Below are 15,673 nucleotides of genomic sequence, written 5' to 3' on the forward strand. Positions count from 1 at the left end.
GAAACCAACAGAAGAGAAAGAGCAACATAAGCATTGGGCATCTATTGAAGAAGAAGGAACGCCATTCATTTTGTAGTTGAGTCCCACTGCGGATAGCAGCAAGAAGAGAGCAAAGAAAATGGCCGCGAGGTATGAGGGGGTTAGAATGATTCAAGAACCAAGGATAGAGAGCGAAGGAGAAGAAAGAAACCAGCAATAGCAACAGCAACAGCAGGGAGAGGCTGTGATCACATTAACAGCCTCGCAAATGAAGCAATTTATTGAAGAAGTGGGAGAAAGTGCAACAAAGAGAGCGCGCATTGAATTCGCTGAACATTTCAAGCGGAAAGAGCTGATAAATGAGATTGCTGACTGTATCGTCAGCAAATTGCGTTAATGACAGCAATATAGGTCACCACAAGAGGTTAAAAATTCTTAGTGCTTAGTATTGTATTACTCGTACTAATCATTATTTTCAAACCAGGTTGCAAGCACAGCAGAATGGATGACGCACTGTGAATCTGAAGAGAGATTATGCCGTCAAATATGGGGAACACCGGCTTCTATGCCAACACCCACACCAATACCCACACCACCAGCAAATGCAGACATTGAAGCCGGAATATCAGCCGCAGCGGCAGCACCAGCAACCGCACAACATGAAGCAGGAACATCTACGGCAGTGGCAGCAGCAGCATCCCCGCCTCAACAATTGGGACAAATCAGACCAACAAGGCTGAGGATGCCATCTGCAGCATGTAAAAGTCCATTCCAGCGTGATGATGTCAGATGAACAGATTTTCATAGGTACCTGAGGAGCAAAGAAGCTGAACAGTAAGTAATTAAATAGCATTGTACAAATTTTGCCTAATGTATGACATAAATGACACTAATATGACCATTAGTGCCAACTGTATCATCATTCCAATTAACATTCTCATATGCATTGATATGTACAGGAGGAATGTGGGATTGCCATATCTGGTGGACAAAAATTGATTTTGTCAGATAAAGAAGACTACCAAAAAGCTAGAGAGTCAGAGCATGGACTCCTACCTTGCCGTGCTAGCAGCAAAATCAGAGTTGGCTGGTTTTGAAGGAATTGAATTCCCTGCAAACATTGCCATCACAGGCACAATGTTCACGGTATGTTAGTTACACGACACTTATGGCACTTTTATTTATAATAATTAAACTATATAACAACTCAAAATTACTTAATAATTTCTTCTTTTAATATGTATATTTCATAATAATCTGCTCCTATTGGCACTTATGGCACTATTAGTGCCATAAGTGCCAAGAGAAACATTGATTACTTGGTTTTATTTTGGATTTCGGTTGGCACTTATGGCACTATTAGTGTCATAAGTAGAGATGTCAATCGGGCCAGCCCTATCGGGTTTCAGGTTAATCGGGTGCGGGCTAATCGGTTGAGGATTTTATCGGGTTATAAATTTTCAACCCTAACCCTAAACGTTCGGGTTCCGGGCTAGCCCATCGGGCTAGTCGGCTTAAATGCGTAAAAAAAATCATTTGTATTTTGTTATTTTTAATGATCTAATGTATAATGTATAAAATATACATATAAATCAAAGATATAGATTATATAGCAAGCATGAAATGCAAAAATATAAGATATTGAAAAAAACATCAAGATTGCATAACATATAAAATAAGTTGGTAACAATAAAATGTTCAACTTTGTTAACGAAAAAATAATAAAATATCCAACAATAGTTTAAATTCATAGAAGTAAAGCATCTCAAAAATACAGAAAAGTGAAATGATGAGACTTTATAATATTTTGTCATTTTTTTATTTTTATATCTAAATATTTAATATTAAGTATTCGGGTTTCGGCCTAGCCCATCGGGTTAGTCGGGCCGGCCCTATCGGGTGCCGGGCTATTCGGTTACGGGCTAATCGGGTTGAAAATATTCAACCCTAACCCTCTCGGGTGGCTGGTTAATCGAGTCAGCCCATGGGTTTCGGGCTAGATTGACATCCCTAGCCATAAGTGTCAACAACACCATTTTACTTGTCCATCTACATAAGACAAGGCAGTGTATGGTCATTAATACAATTTCATGCAGCACAAATATTGTAAATGTGATAAATAAACAAACATACAAACAAGCAAAATAAAAACAAAGTAAACTGGTCCTCTTGGCACTTATGGCACCAATAGTGCCATAAGTGCCTACGGAAATCCAAACTAAAACCAAGTAAAATGGCTCTCTTGGCACTTATGGCACTATTAGTGCCATAAGTGCCAAAGGAAATCCAAAATACAAAAATAACAGCAATAGAATCTAAACCCTAAATGGAACATCTAAAGCTTAATTGGATAATATAAACCCTAAATGAAACATCTAAACCCTAATTGGATAATCTAAACCCTACGGGGAAGTGCTTAAAATGGCCAAATGACTGCACCACCCATTTACATAATATCAGAACACAAAGCATACAAACAAGCAAAATAAAACCAAGTGAAATGGCTCTCTTAGCACTTATGGCACTAATAGTGCCATAAGTGCCAACCCAAATCCAAAATACAGAAATAACAAAAATAGAATCTAAACCCTAAATGGAACATTTAAACCCTAATTGGATAATATAAACCCTAATTGGACAATCTAAATCCTAAATGGATATAATCTAAACCCTACGGGGAAGTGTTTAAAATGGTCAAATGACTGTACCACCCATCTACATAATATCAGAACACAAGTGTATGGCACTAACGACACTAATATGGCCATAAGTACCATTCGTGCACCACTACATTAGACTAGTATATGGCACTAATGATACTAATAGTGCCATAAGTGCCTACATAAGAGAATGCATAATACTAGGGATGTCAATGCAGCCCGAAACCCGTGGGGCGACCCGAATAACCCGACAAAATTAGAGGGTTAGGGTTGAAAAATCGCAACCCGAAAAAATCTCCAGCCCGATTAGCCCGCACCCGACTAACCCGGAACCCGATAGGGCTAGCCCGAAAACTCGATGGGCTGGCCCGGTGGGCTGACGAAATTGTGACTGATGCATCCAGTTACAACTTCTGATATGTTTAGATCTATGGTATTTGCTTAAATATATATATATATATATATATATATATATATATATATATATGTAGCCTCATTAAAAAAAGTGAAATTAATTAGTTAGAATATGTGTGTGTGTGTGTGTGTGTGTGTGTGTGTGTGCAATCTCATTAAAAAAAGTGAAATTAATTACAAATTTTTTGTAGAAATTGATTATTAGTATCTCATTAGTTAGAAATTAATTATTAGTATCTCATTTTAAAGTGAAACCCATTTTTTTTTTCTGTCAATGAGACGTGCATGGCAAATCCACTAATTATTCAGTAATAATCCAGATTGATTCTAGTGCATTGATTCATGTTAAATTTTATTATCTCATTTTAATATAATTTTGTTTATGTAATCTTGAATATCTTATATTTTTGCATTTCATGCTTTGCTATATAATTTATATCTTTAATATCTATGTATATTTTATACCTTATACATTAGATCATTATGAATAATAAAATACAAATGATAATTTTATTTTTAATCCTTTAACCTGATTAGCCCGATGGGCTAGCCCGAAACCCGAAAGTTTAGGGTTAGGGTTGAAGATTTACAACCCGAAAAAATCTCCAACCCGATTAGCCCGCACCCGACTAACCCAGAACCCGATAGGGCTAGCCCGAAAACCCGGTGGGCTGGCCCGATTGACATCCCTACATAATACCATTCACAACAACACATACAAAAATAACAACAATATAATATACGTGCCAAATCTCGTACACAAATACAGAAATCACAAAAATAGAAGAAATCATGATGTGAATAAGATGAAACAGATCAAACAAATAAATAAACAAACAAAAAACAAATAAAATCTCGTACCAAATCTTGCTGGATCACTGCAGATTTGTCGAAAGCAGTTAGAGAGAGGAGGAGAGGATAATCGTCTCTCTAATCTCTTCGTCGGCGCCAACGAGAAAGAGATAGAGGCGGAGAGGAAAATCAGAGAGAGACTGCAGATACGTCAAAGCGGTTAGAGAGGGGAGAAGGAGGAGAGGATAATCGTCTCTCTAGTCTCTTCGTCGGCGCCGGCGAGAGAGATATAGGAAAATCAGAGTGAGAGAGGGGGGGAATTGGCTTCATTCATCATCGTCGCAGGCGAGATAGAGAGAGGGAGAGAGAGAGAGAGGGAGGGAGGATGAAAGCTGAATCACGTGTACTGTGTGCTGCATGGGTTAATCCCTGGGTCCGGGTCCGACTGGTCAAAGGAAGCTGCTGGATTCGCTGGGTTAAAATGATAAATTAGGTATGACGCATAAAAGATGGCCAAATATTGTAATTTTTTATTTTGTGACCAAAATTTAAGTTTCTACTAATAGGGCCATCTGGACCCATTGTTTCTTAAAAAAACTTAAAACTTTGCAACTTTCTTTTTGCAAAAGGTTAGTAAGGGCATTACATAAGACAGAGGCCTGAAGAAGTAATTTTTGGCCCACACGAAAAGTATAATTATTAAGCCCAATTTTTAAGTGGGCCGTTCAACCCAATATACTTTTAAACATGTCGCGTGATAAAACTTATATTACCCGCCAATTTCCCCAACCAGCCCTGCTAAAAATGTTGCCACCTTCATCCGCCGCAAAACCGCCGGGTGCCGCCGCCGCAGCCGACTCTAGCTGCTGGCAGTTTGCATGGGAAGCTCAGTCGCACGCGTCAATCCTTCGACTACTCCTATTCAAAGCAAACACGAAGCCCTCAGCTCTGTGCAGAGACCTCAAACTCAGCTTTCACCCCCAAAAAGCTCTGCTTACGGTGTCGTTTTGGGAAAGCGAGGGCCAAATAGAGACCTCGGTTAGTGTTCCAGTGCCGCGGGTCTTAGTTGACCCGGAATCTCCGCTCAATTCAAGGGTTTTCGATGATCACATTGAGGTTAAGCTGGTTTTGTTACTTCCGGTCGACCACCCGCTTGTTTCTAATTTCGATTCTATCCTTAATGTCGACGACAACAGCGATAAGCTTCTTCCGCTTTCTGTGGATTCTGGTAATTAAAAGATTTCCAATTTGTTCGTGAGACTTTGTTTGGGGAAAAATTAGATTTCTCGAGCTTAAGCTTTTAGACGATCTGGATATTAAGCTAGCATGCTGAGGTAGATAGTAGATAAATTCATTTTGTCTAGCATGTATGCTTCGCATTTGATTTCAACTAATTTATTTAATTGAAGTATGAATTTAATTTATTGTAACCTAGGGCTTGCTGTGTTCATTTCCAAATAATCTTACGTGCTTTTGAATTTCAGATTTAAAGAAGTTGTCTTGTATGGAGGAGGTGCATTTCTACTGCAGAAATTGCTCGTCTAAGTTAACGAAGGGTCTCCGGTAGACATTCGATTTCCTTATGCTTATTCAGTTGTTCAATTTCTTTGTTTGATGATTCGGTCCTCACTCCTTTGTATGCACCTAAACTTAGTGTTTGGATTGGGTTATTGTTGTTGATAGTATTTATCTTCTTAGAGGGTGGCAGGGTGGTTATCAAATCCTTTTGTCCACATATTTTGAAATTGTTGCATCAGTATTGGTTTATCCATATAAATAATCAATAACGCAACTTTGGCTCCTTACCTTGTGGGTGAATGGCAAATTGTTTCTTGATAATGATGAAAGTTTGATTTTGCCCCACATACTTTCTAGAGCCAAAGGGCCAAGCTAAAAATGCATACACCTTAATACTCTGTGACCGTGGACCAGACCTTTTAATTCTTTACTCTTCCTATAAGTGATACTGATATATAGTGAACTCGAACTTGCGTTAATGATTATCTGATTACATTGCAGATGTTTCAAGGAAATGCCTTCAGTTAACTGGAGAGAGGTTGCTGATAATTGGTTTGGAAACTGTTGCTGTTCATTTGGAGGTGTAAGTGAGAAGCTGGTTGCGGAATATGCGAAATCCTATACTTGTGTTCCAGGTGTATGCCTTTTGAATTCAACCTCTGTTGCTTTATGCACGAATGATATTTTGGGGTGGAAATTCCATGACATGCAGAGCAGGCAAAATATTGAGCCTGATGTAAATCCACAAAGCCGTTACTCTTCAGACACAGTTTCACCAAATGAGGTTTGTAAGAAAGTACCAGCAGATTGTTGCAGAAATCATAGTGGTGGGTTGCTGGATATTCAAAGCACGAAAGAAATCGTGTTCCGTGAAGATAAACCTTCAGCAGATGAGGAAAATGAGACTCTGAAGAACGTAGTTGACAGTGATAGTTTGTCATCCACCTTTGCTGCATTACAAATTGAAGAAAACAAAGGATTAATGAATGAAGAAACTCAAAACTGTCATATTAATTGTTGTACTTCAAATATTTCAGAAACCTCTTCTAAGGTGCAAATGAATGAAGAAAATGTTGAACTTCTTGAAAACCAGAAATTGTTTCTCGATGGTTATCTGGGGAATGGTTTTATGGTTCGGTCTTCTGAGCTTTCAAAAGATTTCTGCTGGTTCAACTATTTATGCCCACACTGTTCCTGTCTGCTTGGCGCATATCCTTGCTTTGATGATAATGTACCATTAGATGGCGGAATTCGCTTATTCAAATGCTATATTTCAACTTGCGTGTCTTCCACTGGATCCAGTGATGCATTTGCGTGAGTTACTCTAAATAAAATCTATTCTCTCTTCCTTCTTTTGGTGTGTGGTTGATATCTTTTTGGTTGCCACCTTAGCTCCATGCCTTATGTGCCTAATGTCTTACTTGTGTGCCAAATCACTCTGATTCAGCACAAGGATACATGTCAAGCTAATCTTTTAAGTGATTTGCCAGTTAGGAACTTAGGTTCAATCTTTTCTCCTTTTGGTGTAGGTCTGATCAATTCTCCTGTTGCAGAAATTTGAAAATAAATTCCATTCGCTTGTAGCTCAATATTGTTTAATGCTGAAGGATCACTTTCTGGCTCAAATTGTGATGTTACTTTGCTTTATGCTTCTGTATTTTCTTTGTTTTTGAATTCGGCATTATGGACTGCACAGTTTCTGTGGATGAAGGTGTGGATATACAAGCTGAACGAGCTTTTTGTTATCAAAATTGGAATATTAAGAAAGCATCCAAATGATTACTATATGACTACATTTAATAGAGAAAGTGAAAAATTACAGGAAGGGTTCTAATAAAAGTAACATGACCACTAAAGCTTTGTATATTTTGATGCATAAACACCTGCCAAAGCTTGGAGTACATGCTTTTCTTCATGTTGAGCTTTATGAGTTCTTTAGCATCATGATGTTGAAATGTATGTTCTATGTGCAATAGGTAATTTCCTTCATGAAACTATAATACTAGAGACTGAAATGATACGAAAAATTTGATCCCTTAATGTGTGTAGTTTTCTGTAACTTTTTACTATGGTTTTCTATAGTATTGGATTTATCTCTTTTTTTTTTTCTTTTTTTCTTTTTTTCCTGATAACTCTTTACTCTTTCTCTGGTAAATAAGAGGCGTTAGATTATTCATGATCCTTTAATGTGTGGAATTTTCATCTTCCTATAGGAGTTACTCCCTGGAGAGAATGTTTGCCAGTCAGTTGCTCGAAAATGCAGAAGATGAATTATCGTTCAGGACAATAGTTAGAGACATTGAAACAAAATTGCCTTTGTTGCAAATTGTTATCCTGAATCCAAATTCTTGGGAATGTGCTGGAAGTTTGCGCTCTGCAGAACCAGTTGATAAGTTGGTTTTGCATCCTGTAAGTAGAGTGCTGTTCTCAGCCTCTGGTCATGGCATTGATTCAATGTAAGTTATTTCTCTTAAAATGTTTCTTCCTTTTGGGGTTGGAATAAGGGTTTATAATTGCCCCTTCCAATTAAGTGGAGTATTCTCACAACTGTGCTGGTGGTTGATTTAATTGAGATACGTGGACACGAGAATATCTGGAAATGGTCGACTGTCGATCCTTGTAGAAAACTTTTGTTGTTTTGACTCTTGAAGATTCACTAGCACCTATTCTTACCGAATTAGGTTCTCTTTAGTTTACTTTTTTGGTAGTAGGCTGAGTGGCTGATATGATAACGATGTAACATGTACTCAACGTATTAATCCCTCCATTATCATGATAAGCCGAGCACCTGGTAAATAAAGTGAAAACAATCTGCAGTGTTCCTGTGTGTTTTTTCACTTAGAATCTTTATTCCCGTTGTTTTAGTGATTCTTACTACCTATTTTACATTATAATAATGAAGATGTACCCGGCTAAGGAAACATTTCCTTGTCTGATCTCGTGCCGACCACTTCATTCATGAACTTCCATACCCTTCAAAATGCAGTTCCAATTTGCATTTGTATATTTTAGCTGGTTTGTCTTTGAAAAGAATTGATGAAATCTGGCTTGGTCTTAATGGAACCATCTGGGGATTGTATATTATTCTGTCTCGAATTTTTAACATAATCTATTGAATCTTGTCCTAGTTCATGAGCTGAATATGAATTTCTACTGCTTGAATATCACTCAGGACTTTGGATGAGTGGATGAGAAAGAATCAAGCAGATGAAATTTACATGTTCTCATCTCAAATATCCGAACTAACACAAGTGCTGGAGCTGGCCAACTGTCTAACTCCACCATCATGTAGGTCACTGCAGGGCTTACTTCTATCATCCCTAAGGAGATAACTGGTACCAACATATCGAATTTAAGCTGGTAAATTTCAAGATCAACTTTGAATTTTTTCATCAATCACTTGCACGTGCTGTGTGGCATATATTATTTCTTGAGAGCGTTTTGATCCTAGACTCATCCCCTCCCCATTACCTCTTGAGAAGTCAAACATATCTGCTTTAATATTTTGTGCTTCTTTTTACGAGAGGTCACATGCTTAAAGTATAATACTACGAATATATGATGACATGATTATTTCTTTTTGGTATTCAAAGGGAATCATGTTCTTGATGTGGTCATTGGTCAACTCTATTTGGGAAACCGATTATTATGAGGGGAAAAAATGTTTCCTTTTCTGCAGGAATTTTTCTCCAACAATATTCACAATTGATGGAACCTATTCATATCAATTTCAATGTTGGTTGTACACTTGTGAAAAGGGTAAAACGTTTCATCCAAGTGTCAAGGGTCAGTATGGAATCCAATCTTGTTCTCTTATTGGCTCTATAAATAGAAACCAAGAAACCCTAAGTTTCTATATATCCAGAGTAAGAAGATTGGTCTTACATGAAGATAAAAAAGCCCAGGTTTGATAGCCAAGGATGACTTGCCTGAACCCTCCATTATTGGGGGTTTTCTAGACTTTTACTTCAATATTTTGACACCCAAAATATCCAATTTGGACACCAGGCGGTCTCCTTGGCTAATCTCACTGACTTTTGTTTTTCATGCTAGCCCTAATCTTCTTTTTCCAACTTGACAAAAATATGGAGTTTTTCTCCTCATTGCCTGGTATGTTACCAAATAAGCATTGTGCACATGTTTACAATCGCATTCTATCAATTCCTCCTTTTGTTATTATGGTGCATATTATATATAGTAATTGGTATTCTTTGTTATTACAATTAAAGTTTTGCTTTAACTGAATTTTATACATCCAGCTGGTTTCCGAACCGGTAGGGGAGGGGTTTAAACCCTCAACCAATAAACCTTTTTATTTCTTATAAAGTTATTAAATTCTCTGTATTTTATGCATATCATTACTAAATCATATTCATATCATATGAAAATTTAAAGGGCAATATCACTTTAAATCTCAAACTATTTTTGGCATGGACGTGACGACAATCTTGAGGCTCAGTCCACAAAACTCGCATACCCATTTTATTAGGGCAATCAGATCTTCTCTTGCACCATTGTACCAAATTCTTTCCCTTTGCCACCTTATATGTTGCTGTCTTTCTTAGCAATTTCACCTCTTTTCGTGCAATTCATCGAGCACGACGGCGTCAAACTCAATCCTACCGCTCCTGATGAGATGGTGTCGGGGTTTGGGTGTGGCATAGGAGGCGTTGGCCATGGATGTCGATGATGTGGACGACGCAGTGGAGGAGGAGCTTTCTAACGATGAGTGGGTTGGCGTTGAGGGTGGATTTGGTGGCGTGAGCTTGCAATTATTTGATGGGAGGGAGAGGAGAGTGAGACATTGAAATTTTTTTATTTTTGTAATAACCAGTATGCCAATGCACGGGAAATATTATATACGTGGTAAATTTAATATTTTATTATTAAATACTTCATTCGTCCCACTTCAATAGTCTAATTTTTCTTTTTGGGACGTCCCACTCTAATAGTTCCATTTTTATTTTTGGTAATGATTTTACACTACAAACAATGTGGTCTCACACAACTTTACTCACTTTTACACTCAAAAAGCAAGTTTCTCCGTGCCCAAATGAAATGAGACTATTGGATCGGGACGGAGGGAGTACAAAACAATAATAAACTTATTGGAGTAATAATAAAATGTGAAAATTTTTAAAATAAACATACATTACATATATACTTTATTGGAGCTTTTATATTAAATTTTGATAAACTTTTTCATCTGAACGAACTGTGTGGTTGGATCAAACATGTGCCTGTGCAGGGCCCGACTCGCACGATCCCTATTTTTTCCCGTTTTTGCCCCAACCAATTAGGCAAAGTAGAATTTTTTTGTTATTGAAAATGTTATTTACATACATTATAATTATCATTTATAATGTGTCATTATTTTTTATACAAAGTATTGTTTGCGTTATAAAAATATCATTTTCGCAGTTATTTGAATTTAGAAAAGTATAATTTTTGTTATTATCATTTACATGCATTAAAAGTATAATTTGTAATGTACTATCATTTATTTTTATACGAAGTATTATTTACTTTTATAAAAAATCCCACAAGATTTATCACGATGCCTCATACAATATATATATATATATATATATATATATATATAATATTCAAATTGTAAAATATAGCATCTAATAATGGTTCACGATAATTTATTATTTTAATTATTGTACTATTTGTCGGATAAATAGTTTTAAAAACTTGTATATAGTTTGTAAATGTACTTCAAATTCTATAGCTAAATGACAATGTTTAATAATGTGTGCATCAATAATTAAATATTTAATATTCAACTGGTTTAGTAAAAAGATTATTTAATATTGAATGAGTTAGCTTATTTAGAGAGATAGCAGCACATTGAAAAATTTCAATTACTTAATATTTATATTTATTTTATTTTATTTTTAAAATAGGCAATCTATTATTTTTTTGTTTCCGCGCAAATCATTTAGGATTGTTTTGGCTAATATTGAATTCATTTTTTGGTTAATAATTTTGGAAATTTTTGTAGGAGTTTAACTACCGCTAGTTTTGTTGGAGATGTTCATTATAATATTTTTTTCTTAATTTCCAATTACACCCTTCTAGTTGAATTTATTTACATTTACTTCTCTTTTTATATGTACTAACATTTGCATCCCGTGCAATGTACAGAAAAATATTTATAATTTTTATATTTATATAAAATTAATTTTAATTAAATATATTTGAATTGAATATTGAAAAAATAAAAAAATTCACAATTATAAAATTTAATATTATGAAAATTAAAAACAAAAAAATAATTTTAAAAAATTAAAAATAAAATACTAATTAAAAATATATTTATTCAAAAAAGATGAGAGAGGAGAGAGAAAATTATAAAACATTAATATTTAAACAAATTTAATTTTTATATTTTAAATCAAATATTAATCATAAAATATATCAAATTAAAGCTCTTATCGTGATCTTTAATTTGATATGCATATTAAATATTTTATAATTAATCAAATCTCATAATTTTGGAAAGAAACGTAACAACAAATAAGAAGTTAAAGAAAATGAAAAAAAAAAGAACAATATATAATTTAAACATAAACCTTCAATTTTATTATAAGTACAAAATTACCACTCAATTTTAAAGTTGATTTCAAATTGGAAACTCTCTTTTTAATGTAGTATAGATATAGATATGGCTCCACATTAATTTCATTTTTAAAATATATCTTAATTTATTGTAGAAATTTGGCGAATCAGGTCAATTTTTTAGAGTCATATAATAAATGCGGTGTACTATTGATACAAAACAATATTTCAAAGTTAAAAAAATATTAAAATAATTTAAAATATAGGGAGTATAAGTTAGAATTTAAAATAATATTTATCTAAACTTATTATCTCGGAAGTTGAAAATTTGAAAATTCAGCTCATGTCCAATAAAATAAATATGAAAATAATTTAAAACAATATTATCTAAAATTAAAATCTCGGAACTTGGAAATTTGAAAACTGAGCTCCTGTCCAATAAAATTTTTCTACCTACAGTCGTGCATGGAGAATTGCAATTGTAAAATGAAGAATGATATCTTGGGGTATCATAATAACGCTTATTTTTACCCCTTGAAAAAAAGTATGTAGAATGAGATATTTTGAGGGAAATTTAGAAGGACAGCAGCGGTGACACTTGGGCGTCGATATATGGGAGTGATGCTTTCAATAACCGTGATACGTTCATCTCTATCCAACAGTGATTCAAGGTCGGTCACACGTGTACACCTCTAAATCCACCTTTCCCTCAGGATTGAATTTGATCATGCCAACTCACCCTTCCATTTTATCCCATACCCATCAAATTTAATCCAATATCGTTTTGCCGACACTAAAAATCTGCTACCAGATAGAATACCTACTATCATTTCATGCTCTTGTCCCCTAATATTTTGTCGTTTATCTATATGCATTCTTTGAATTTTGATGATAATGTTTACCTATTTAGAATTCATAAGACTTAAATTCCTCATATTTTCTTTTTTCAAATCACAATTCCTTCTTTCCATCACTAAATCAGCTGCAGACGATATACATGTGCCTTATCATATTTGAGATAAACTTGGATTGACTCTTTTTTAGTTATAAAACAGTGTGGTGGTTTTCACCGTTATTCCTTGATTGTGATGCTTAATTGCAACAATTTAATTATCATTTGCGCTAAAACAGTGTAATTCCTCATTGCAATTGATTGTTTTTTTTTCTTCCTAATTATGGAACGTTAAAAATACAAGAATAGATAGATAGATAGATACAGTAGGTCGCAATTAAAGAAGATATAAATTGTGCGTGCTTATCTTACGCGGAAAGGCGACACATGTCGATCGGTATTGTTCCGAACAACAACTCACTCCAAGCTACGTACGTGTCAGCTGTGTGTGTTGGGCAATCCCTCTATATATAGCTTCATAATCTGCTCATGCTAAACATCATTCCACCATTTGCTACATACATTAAACACATACAACAGAAGCAATAGTCTTTTTAGTGAGAGAAGATGGCGCAATACGGCAGACAGACCGACGAGTACGGCAACCCCGTCCAACGCCCCGGTGGAGGCACCGATGACTCCACCGCCGCCCACATGACGGACCAGTACGGTGTTACCGGCGCTCACGGTGGAAAGGTTACTCATGGAACCGACTACGGGACTACCGGCGGAGGCACCACTGGTGCGCATAAGACCGACCAGTACGGCGCCACCGGAACCACCGGGGCGGTCGGCACTCACGGTGCTGGGGTTCCGGGGACCACCGGAGCATATGCGACTCACGGCGGCACTGGGATGACGGAGGGCGGCGGGCACCGGCGCTCTGGCAGCTCCAGCAGCTCGGTATGAAGTTTGATCTCGCATTAATTTCTATTATTGATTGTATGAATTCTAATGCGTGTGAGTTCAGGAGGACGACGGGCAAGGCGGGAGAAGGAAGAAGGGGATCAAGGAGAAGATCAAGGAGAAGCTTCCCGGCGGCAAGACGGAGGAGCAGAGCTACGGCACCACCACCATGCCGGGCGGCGTGGGATATGGAGAGGAGCATCATGAGAAGAAGGGAATGATGGAGAAGATCAAGGAGAAGCTGCCCGGCAACCATTAAATATCTTATCTTATAATATAGATATAGATACAGTTATATAATAAGTCAGCTGCAGCTGCAGCTGCACTACTCTATGAGTATGTGTATAGCCCATGCACTTCTTTTCTTAGTTTTGTTTGAATGAGGTGTGTACTGTATTTACTTTTTCTGTATTTCGACATCTCTTCCTTTATGTGAAGATGACTATAATATTATGTATTTTTCACTTTCCATATTCTCTGCTTTTTTATATCAATAAATCTAGAGGCATTTGCAAAAATGCCCTTTTCTTATAAACACTTGTAAAAATGCCCTTTTTCATAAGTGAAAAAGGGCATTTTTACAAGTGTTTATAAGAAAAGGGCATTTTTGCCTATTAACACATAAATCTATGCAGCCATATTGTGGCCACCACACACTAGTATAATAAGAAAAAACTTAATTTATTTAATTTATTTTTTAAAATAAAAATAAAATTTAGTTAATTTACTATATTCTTTACATTGTACTTATTTTTTTTTAATTTTTTTGCATTTTTTATTTTTAATTTATTTTTAATAAAAATAAGAAAGTTACCAAAAAATTATAAAAAAATAATTATAATGTAGAGAATATGATAAAATAATTAAATTTTATTTTTATTTTAAAAAATAAATTAAATAAATCAAGATTTTTCTTATTATACTAGTGTGTGGGTGGCCACAATGTGGCTATTTAGCATTACTCTTTTTATATTCCAAACTCATCACTTCTTAGTTCATGTAGTAATAATCATTAAACAAGCAATGATGAATTGAGTATGAATATTGGGTGGAGCTTCCAAGTTTAAACGATCACCTCCTAGCTCCAGTACAGCTGATGCTGCTGTAAATGACAACACAAAAATAACGATCAATTTTCACGAGAAATTTTTTAAAGTTTTGTGATGCTATATATAGGACAAATTGGGTGAATAAAGTGGAAAGGAAGGGGGTTAAGTTGCATAAATATTTGCAAGTTTTTAATTCTATCAATTTCAAGTAGGATAGAGACACTGGCGCCCGGAAAACAGAAAACGTTGTTGTAGACAATTAAATTTGTCGTCGAATTAAATCGTGCCACGTGTAAATTCATGAATTAAATATTCAATTATATTTTCTATTTTATTAAATGGGATTTTATTCCTAAATTAAATAGATATATAATTAATATTTAACATAAATGAATTAATGGGCTTATGGACACCTAAAGCCCTAAGGCCCATGCATGGAGGCCCAAAGCCCATAAAGCCCATGAAGCCCATCTCTAAAATCTATAAATAGAGGTGTTGGGGTGCTCATTATCACAACGTGAAGGAGCGGAAGATCGAAGAGCATAAAGAATTCTCTCTAGTATCACAAGTTGAAGTGGAAGATTGAGGAGTTCAAAGAATTCTATCAAGTCTTCGAGTATTCATCAAGTATCCTTCAAATCTTCAAGATCTTCAAGGCAACATTCAAGTATCCTTCGAATCTTCAAGTATTTGAGAATTCAAATCTTCAAGTATCATTCGAATCTTCAAGTATTTGAGCGTTCAAATCTTCAAGTATCCTTCAAACTCTTCAAGTATTTCTGCAAATCTCTGAAGTGATCTTCAAGTATCCAAAGAAATCAAGTTCGAAAGCTTCAAGGCGTTCTTACAAATTCTAAGGACGTTCTTCAAATCAAATCAAATCAAGTTCAACGTTCAAT

The 15,673-nt window shown here is 35.5% G+C and overlaps 2 protein-coding genes across 5 annotated transcripts; both read left to right on the top strand.

Moving 5' to 3' along the window:
- Nucleotides 1–4,617: 4,617 nt before the first annotated feature.
- LOC131004162 (uncharacterized) lies at nucleotides 4,618–10,256 on the top strand. Of its 4 annotated transcripts, none has more exons than XM_057930785.1 (6): nucleotides 4,630–5,073; nucleotides 5,330–5,408; nucleotides 5,865–6,677; nucleotides 7,577–7,819; nucleotides 8,536–8,723; nucleotides 9,043–10,256. In XM_057930785.1, the coding sequence occupies exons 1-5, from the start codon at nucleotides 4,650–4,652 to the stop codon at nucleotides 8,693–8,695; spliced, it is 1,719 nt and encodes a 572-aa protein (XP_057786768.1). In that variant the 5' UTR covers nucleotides 4,630–4,649; the 3' UTR covers nucleotides 8,696–8,723; nucleotides 9,043–10,256. The 4 variants fall into 4 exon arrangements, with proteins under 4 accessions (XP_057786771.1, XP_057786768.1, XP_057786769.1 ...); XM_057930786.1 differs by having other exon boundaries at nucleotides 9,929–10,256; XM_057930787.1 differs by having other exon boundaries at nucleotides 9,961–10,256.
- Nucleotides 10,257–12,780: 2,524 nt separating this feature from the next.
- On the top strand, nucleotides 12,781–14,196 carry LOC131004164 (dehydrin DHN1). The gene is made up of 2 exons (XM_057930789.1): nucleotides 12,781–13,722; nucleotides 13,790–14,196. The coding sequence occupies exons 1-2, from the start codon at nucleotides 13,387–13,389 to the stop codon at nucleotides 13,982–13,984; spliced, it is 531 nt and encodes a 176-aa protein (XP_057786772.1). The 5' UTR covers nucleotides 12,781–13,386; the 3' UTR covers nucleotides 13,985–14,196.
- The last annotated feature ends 1,477 nt before the right edge of the window (nucleotides 14,197–15,673 follow it).

This window comes from Salvia miltiorrhiza, unplaced genomic scaffold (genome assembly GCF_028751815.1).
Source record: "Salvia miltiorrhiza cultivar Shanhuang (shh) unplaced genomic scaffold, IMPLAD_Smil_shh original_scaffold_327, whole genome shotgun sequence".
NCBI lineage: Eukaryota > Viridiplantae > Streptophyta > Magnoliopsida > Lamiales > Lamiaceae > Salvia > Salvia miltiorrhiza.

Coding starts and splice junctions, on each gene's coding strand:
- LOC131004162 (XM_057930788.1), top strand. CDS start 4,650: ATGTTGCCACCTTCATCCGCCGCAAAACCGCCGGGTGCCGCCGCCGCA. Junction 5,074..5,329: donor TCCGCTTTCTGTGGATTCTG/GTAATTAAAAGA, acceptor TTTGAATTTCAG/ATTTAAAGAAGTTGTCTTGT. Junction 5,409..5,864: donor AAGTTAACGAAGGGTCTCCG/GTAGACATTCGA, acceptor ATTACATTGCAG/ATGTTTCAAGGAAATGCCTT.
- LOC131004164 (XM_057930789.1), top strand. CDS start 13,387: ATGGCGCAATACGGCAGACAGACCGACGAGTACGGCAACCCCGTCCAA. Junction 13,723..13,789: donor CTGGCAGCTCCAGCAGCTCG/GTATGAAGTTTG, acceptor GTGTGAGTTCAG/GAGGACGACGGGCAAGGCGG.